General features: G+C 44.8%; 1 protein-coding gene across 1 annotated transcript; it reads right to left on the reverse strand.

The window, feature by feature from the left end:
- Positions 1–4930: 4930 nt before the first annotated feature.
- Positions 4931–6539, reverse strand: C17H11orf91 (chromosome 17 C11orf91 homolog). The gene is made up of 2 exons (XM_059826107.1): positions 6182–6539; positions 4931–5001 (listed from the first exon to the last, which is right to left on the reverse strand). The coding sequence occupies exons 1-2, from the start codon at positions 6537–6539 to the stop codon at positions 4931–4933; spliced, it is 429 nt and encodes a 142-aa protein (XP_059682090.1).
- Between the last annotated feature and the right edge of the window lie 1182 nt (positions 6540–7721).

Consider the following 7721-nt stretch of genomic DNA (forward strand, 5'->3'; position numbering starts at 1 on the left):
AACCCATGTATTTCAGCAGTGGCGTTGCTGCTGAAGGAAGGCGTTTGCCTGCCTTACAGAGGTGAGCAGGAGAGTAACCAGCAAGCCCGTGGGTTTTGAGGACATCTTGTGATCCTGTGTTTCCTTTCTGAATTTTTGTTTTCACCTTAATGTCCTCTACGCCTTCCCCTATTATTCAGCCAGTTACTGTGGTTTTTATTGGTATTTACTCAGGCCTAAGTTTTCTGCTATCAGTCTCAAGTGAAATGAAAAGAAAAAGGAAAACGCAGGTACGTGCTTTTGACAGTACTGTTTTTGTGTAATTTGAGATGCAAGTAATTTGGAATAAAAAGTTCATTTTACTACAAGGAACACATCTAACCCTTCCTCCCTCTCTTTGTAGTTTCAGAGAAAAAAAAAGAGGCAGGAAAGGATCTTCCCAAAATAGAGAATAAATGAAGTTCCTAGAGTACTTATCACTACTAAGGTTCTGGACAGATGGTATACTTAAGGTACAGTTACATATATAATAAGTTGTGACTGTGAGTGCTTAAATTGCCTCAAGGAGTTGTTCTGGCTTTTCTCAAGATATACCAAAATCTCAGCCTATTTCGCAAATGTATGTTTTTAGTGTGTAACATCAAACAACTGACTAGTGTTATTAATAAGTATGTATTTCCTTAGAAAGGCCAAATGCACCACTTACCGACTGCTTCCTTGATTAGCACCTCTTTGATTCAGTATCTAGATGTCAGTGATCTTAAGAAACTCTACCTCCCAAACAAACAAAAGTTTCCTAGAGTTAAGTGCTGCTCTTGATTTCCCTACTTTATGTTGAGATATTAGCTCTGAATATTCAGGACAGGTGAATCTATCATGCAGCATTCACTGCTGAAAACAGAAAAATCATTTTATGATAGCTTACTGCTTTTGGATTTCCTCTGTCATCTGTCCCTGAGCTAATTAAGGCAGCTTTACTTGAACATTAATTTACATTCTAAGGATCCATTGTAATAAGGCTGAGTATCTATTTGGAGAATTTTAACACAGCAAACTCTAAAATAAAGCAGTCTGAAATTTGATGGACCCAATTGTTTGTTATAAAATACTTTAAAGCTTAAATGCATTCTTGTTTTCAAATGGCTTTGTAACTAATTTTTCCCATCATAAAGCAGCCAAGGCTGCTTCAGGTATCAAAAATGAAAGACCTGAGGGCAATCCTTGGGGAACACATGAGTATCGCTGTAGGTATAGGCATGGCTCTTTCAGCGAGACAGCTGTCATTGCTCAGCCCTCAGGTTGGCTGAGAAGATGTGACACTCTGCTTTTTGAGAAGCCTTCTTTGTTAAGAGTTGGAAATGGGAAAAACCTAGTGATGTTTTCAGATCTCTGCCCATGAATCAAAATTGTAGCCTAATGTTTCTTTCTTGAATGCAATAGAGAGAGAGTTGTTGAGTCACAAGGCAGCTGTATGAAAGAGATCTGAGCTGTGCCAGCATCTAAATGTCAGGTTTAGCCTTCCCTAAGCAGTCTAAGAGAACAGAAACAATTAAAAAAATTAATGACATATACTTTGTGAATAAAAAAAACTGCAGGAAGAATGCTCATTCTATTTTGTTTAATATCTGTTTAATTTTTACAAAGGAAACAATAAATAGATCTGTTTTGAGATGAAGCCATAAGCCTACAGAGATGAAAGCAAATTACTGGATGTAACCAGGTCAGGTGGAAACAGAGAAGAAAAATAAATATAATATAAAAATATTATATAAAAAAATATATATTATTAAAATATATATATAAAAAAAATAAAAATATAAAAATAAAATGTTCACGGACAAATGGGAATCAACATATGCACCCTTATGTTTAACTGGTTGCTTGTCCAGGCTATTAATACAAGCTTATTGCTCTCTCGCCAAATTCATGCACATGCATGTGTTTTGTATTTCCATCTGAAAATACAAACAGGCAGAAATATTTCATCCTATGTCCCATGTTTCCCCTACAGTCTCTAAGTTACTTTTGTAGGTGCTGCTTCACACACAGAAGACCAAACTGGCTTTCCAGTGAAGACAGCCACCATCCTTTCATGGTCGTCTCGGAACGCTGAGATGCCTCAGGGAAAGGAGTTCGACCAAAGCACAGCAGATTGCCATGGCTGATGCTGGCCAAGGGAAACCATTCTGCCTTGTTTTGACATGAGAAGCAAATGATTTTTTTCAGTAGATGTGTCCCCCAGACAACTTAATTGAGATTACGTATTAACTGATGTTATTCCTTGCATTATCACCTGGTAGTTAAACATGAAGTGTTGTTTTAGCATACAGGCCATATGACAGAAACTGAACAACAGATGGAAAAAGATTTAAACTGTGTGCTGGGAAAAGGAGCGTTGTTTAAGCCAAGAAAACCTGAGTGAGTAATGGCTGATGAGAGCTGGATGCAAAATGAAAGAGTCAGTAAAAGGCGAGGGGAAGTAATAGTTACGGAGCAGTGACCGTATGTAATGGAAATCCTTGTAGGCCCTTGCAATAACCATAGGAAAGTTAGAGTGGTTTAGGAGTGAAATTATTCCGGAGATTTGGGAAAATGAAGATAGTTCCTCTGCTATCTAACTTGATTTAAAAGCTCTTACTTCTGTGCGAAGCCTTTGAATGGCCCTGTATATTGGCCCTTTTTGTCCCGTCCAGGTTTGTCTTGCGGTATTTAGTTAAGCACTAATACGGTTCCCATTTTCATAGCAATTAACCATTGCAGTATCTGTTCATAGGTTTAGCCTCCAAACTCTTTGAGAGACCTTTTTATCCTCATTCTGCAGAGGGAGCTGTAAAACACCAAAGCCCAGATTTCCAAGGTATTTCAGCAATAATTTGGTTCTTTAGGTACCTAGATCTACCTTTTGTGTATTTACCGCCTCAGACTCCAAGATGTGGTTGGAGAGAGAGAGAAATTATCCGTGGTTATGTGAGAGTTTCCCGACCAGGTGTAAAAATACTCTGTTTAAGAAGCCCACTTTGGAAGTTACTTGTGGTGTGCTCTCTGGAGTAAAATAGCTTAAAAGATGCCACCCAGTGAAAACAGAACTGTTTAGCCAGAAGCACAATGTCATTAATTAGGCTCTAAAGAGCTAAGCAGCAATTAAACGGTGCCAAGGTGGGCCTAAAGAGGAGATGTAAGAAAGCTGAGGAGAGAGGGTGGTTATATTGGAGTAAATAATGCATTTGTAGCGCAAAGTGGGAGGCTCGCGGTAGCTACTCTTGCTCTGTGAACGCTGGACCCGCGCGCAGGCGGCGGTCAGGAGGCCGCAGGCGCCCTGAGCAGCCTCCTCCGGGCCCTCCGCCCCCTGCTCTCTGCCCCACAGGCCCAGGAGCCCCATTTAAGCTCAGGCCCCGGCTCCCACTCTGGCCTGGGCTGCATCGCAGGCGTGCCTGCGGGTGGGCTTCGAGGTTTTAGGGCGGCCTTGGTGAGACCATCCGTGGGCCTGTGTTACAGGTAGTCTTGTCTCCAGTCCTGCCCCTGGGCTTCCTGCACGGGCCCGGGCCTGGTGCCTCCCCTTGCCCTGCCTGAGGCACACCGGGGCATTGGGCAAAACCTGGCCTTGCCATGCTCCCCCCAGCCCTGCTTAGGCTTTGTTTCATTAAAAAACATATTTATTAGCAGACGAAACCGTGAATTGCCATATTGGTGGAGACACCCGGCTGACGACCACAGTTGCGGATGGTAAGATCCTGTTGAAGATCTCCTAGCTGCTCTGACAAAATGTGACTATTATAGTTTGCTGATTGACAAGTGGGACTTATAAACTAGATTTTTTTTAATGTAAACTCTGTGTAGGGCAGATCAAAATCTGGCTGAAAGATTAAGATAGTGAAAGAGTGAATGCTGTAATAAGCAGCAATAGGAAATAAAATTCTGATATCATAGTGCGTTAAAATGCTGCACAGTCGAGCAACTTGAACGCAGTGTTAAAAAAACAGATTAAAATATTACTCTTTTTAAAAAAAAAAAAGCTGCTTGCCAAAATATGATAGCTTCAGGGTTGGTAACTTTATTATTTCATGCTGCCACCTACTGCTCTTGAGTTAGAACAGGAAAAAGTAATTGCTATCTTTTTAACAGTCTGATGAGCCTATTTACTACTTTGTTAGGTTATTCGCAATGCCCTATATGGCATTACTTCTTTAATGGCAGATGTTCTCCAGATCTTCAATCTGTCATCACTGCCTCTGTCCATTTTTTTCTCATGAAAGGACATGCCTTCCGAACATAAGGATGTTGTCACTCCAAAAACTGCCACAGGCTTTAGGCTAAGCACTATTAGCCCTAAAATAACAGTAAAATGTTAGTTGAAAGTCAATGTTATATGACTATTCTGTTAAAAACTAACTCAAGCCATAATTTCTGTAATTTTGTGGTTCACTAAAGACAGTAAAAGAATACACTGTAATTGTTTGTTACAAAGATTTTTATGCTAACATGAAAGTAGTTTTCTAAAGCTTGCTCAGAGGTATAGGACTTTTGACCATATCTGTTTACACTCACTTGCACTTACTTAACGTACTTAGAATTAAAACCAAAAATCCCCCTGTATTTTGTATTGGAATTACTGTGTTTCTCTGCTACATGTATCTTGAACATCATCAATGGACTGCTAGGAATCCTGACATGAGCAGTGTTAATTTCTTAGTGTTTTTGAAGAAAATATTATCCATCCTATTTACCTATGGTAACTGGAGAAAAAATGTTAAAATATATAGTAGTATTATCAGTAACTAGTACCAGACAAATAATACACAAAAAAAGTCAACAAGAAAATATACTGTATTTTTTAATTTGGAGAAGAATAGCATATAATAAATAGAAAAATAATGTCAAAGATCCATTAAAATACTCTATAGTGATACAGTGACAGAATATCCAGCTGAAATAATCATCATCTTGTTGGTGGCTATTTCTTCAGCTTCTGCCTTGCTTTCATGCCTTGTATCTTTTCTTCTTTCAGTGTGTTCAAAAGTTTATCTAAACAGGAATGAAACATAATTTGTCATTAATTTTGTCATTGATACTTCACAATACTTTTAAGAAAATCAAATAATGTGTTAAGCAAACTAGTAATATTCCTTACAATTTCTTGTCTAGCAAATATCTGAAAACTAGTTTCTCACATGTAGTGAGAATAATAGGTATTAAAATGGAAAAAAACTATGTACTGCTATGACAAAGGAAAAAAACTATTAATTTCCTGTTCTGAAAAGCAAATGTATGCAAACTACCTATCACAATTTCTTTTGAGATCTTCCTTTCAATGTGTATATCTGACGGACATTTTTTCTGTGTTCTTGTAACCTTTGCACTCCTGAGTTTCCTGAGTGGCAGCCTGTGGCCTTGAAGGAAATGATGAGCATCACATCCTTACAGTTGTTGGCCTCCCTACTGGAACTCTCAGTAGTCACTATCTGCTGAACTACTTTATTTCCTGTATTTCCTTCCTGGCCAGTAGGTTTTAATTTTAAAATGTCAAATTAATTTTTCTTTTTTTTTTAACACCTCCTACTATCTGCGGTCATCAGTGGCCTTTATTTTACATCAATGCTGATATACAACTGCAGGATCTCAGTAGTAGTAGATACATTTTGTATGTACAGACTCCCTCTGATTTCAGCAGCGTCTAAATTGGGGTTTTTTTGCTAACACTTAGTGCCTTTGGGGGTTTTATGACTTTGGGGGTTTTGTTTCTTTGTGCAGAAGTAACCACATCCATAATCCTTGTCCCTCCTTTAATTTGTGTCCCCAGCTGCTTGCCAGTGACCAGTGACTGGGGTAGATGCTACCCGATAACGGCTTTGCTCCCTGCACCCCATGTGCTCCCGCAGGCACCTGCTGCTGCGAACAGCCAGGTGCTGCGCACCAGACCTGGGCAGCCTCGCACCTAAGCCCGCAGGAGCACTGCTGCGTCCCCCTGGCTGGCTTATGGCGCTGTGGCTGCCTGTTCACGTCAGGTTTCGGGGTTATCGATGGAGAAACCTGCTGCCTTTGAGGCCGAGGTGTGGGCGGAGGCGGCAGGGGAGGCTCCTGCCCCGCTGCCCAGCGGAGCCCCGCTCCACAGGCCGGGGCAGGCAGCGGTGGGGCGGCCCCGGAGCGAGGGGAGCCGCGGCTGGCCCCGGGCCCCTGCCCGCCCCCCGGCCGCGGCGGGACGCACACTGCTGCGCGTCGAAGCCGTCGCCGACGAGCGCCAGCAGCTCCAGCTCCTTCAGGCGGATGCCCAGCTCGCAGATCTCGCCCTCCAGCTGCGGCTGCTCCCCGGGCCGCTGCGCCGCGGCCCCGCCCTCCTCCGCAGCCGCCGCCGGGCTGAAGAAGCGCAGCGGCTCGTAGGCGATGGGCGCCAGCCCCGCGGCCCAGCGGGGCACCTCGGCAGCAGCGGGCGCCGGCTGCCGCGGCCCGCATACGGCTGCGAAGGACGTCCACAGGCCGCCGCCGTCGGCCGGGGGTGGGACGGGCTCGGTGCGGTCGTGGAAGTGGGGGAAGTAGAGGGGCCGGGGCGGGCGCTGCTCGGTCATGGCGCCGCCCGCCAGCCCCCGGCCGCCAACGGCCGTTGTCCTGGAGACGGGCCGGCCTCGAGTCGGCTGGGCTGGGCTCGGGCCTCGCCATGCCGGGCGTCGGGGGCCGCTCGCAGCGCCGGCGGCAAGCACCGGGGCAGCCCGGTCCAGGGCAGCCCGGTCCGGGGCGGGCCCGTTTCCTCCCTCCCCTTCTCCCGCTGCGCCCCGACCTGGCCGCGGGCCTGCAGCCGGGCAGCCACCTCCCCTCGGCGCGCCCGGGGGCGGGCACGGGGCCGGCGGCCTCCCCGGGGGCGGGCCGGCGGGTAACTTTTCAAGCTCCCAAGGTCTCGCACAGTCGGTACAGAGCCGAAGTGTGGGTGATGTTTCCAGCACTGCTGAGTTTTTTCTGGGAAAGGGCAGGCGTTTCACCCAGCAGGTTTATTTCTGGGCTGGGGACGTGGTATTTCAGGGGTGCATTAGGCTCTGAAAGTAACATTTGTTAAAAGAAGTGAGGAAGGCGTTGTCCTAAAAATCGTCTTTTAGCAGTTTATCCTCGGGTTATGTGTGAAATAAGGGAACCAGATACTGAGGATGGAATGACGTTCGTTGATGATGAGATTAGGGAAAATTTCATCTTTAGGTGCTAACGCTCAGCATATCTCATGTTTGGGATTATAGGCTGGGGGGTTTTTCTGGGGGGGTGGGTGTTCCCTCCCTGAAAACCTTCCCTGATTTTATTTGGATTTGAGGCTGAGACCTGACATTGATGCTGGCTGGTTCCTATTTCTTTTAGCTTTAGCGGTTTCCATTCAATGTGACAATCCCCTTCAGCCCTAGGCAGCTATCGTGGGCATTGCGGATTACTTCTGTGGAGCTCAAAACATATCAAAAAGACCCTCTCAGGCTTCCAACAGGAGGACTTTGGGATGGATTTAAGCTGAGCTGAGGTGTTCTGGACAACCCTAATAAGAGAGGTGCTGTACCAGTGCTGTTGGTAAAGGATTGATGACTGCAGGGGCTGTGGAGATTAGTTACGATCAGTAAATTCACTTACGAGATGAAAAGCCCACTGCAGTACTAATGCAGGCTTGAGCAGACTTCAAGAATACACAGCCCCTAAGGGACTGCTATGTGCTCTGGAGTAAGTTGCATTTTTAGAGTTCTCCCTTGAATAGAATGAGAAGTTTAGTATTACCTTTTTCT

Source organism: Gavia stellata, chromosome 17 (assembly GCF_030936135.1).
Source record: "Gavia stellata isolate bGavSte3 chromosome 17, bGavSte3.hap2, whole genome shotgun sequence".
NCBI lineage: Eukaryota > Metazoa > Chordata > Aves > Gaviiformes > Gaviidae > Gavia > Gavia stellata.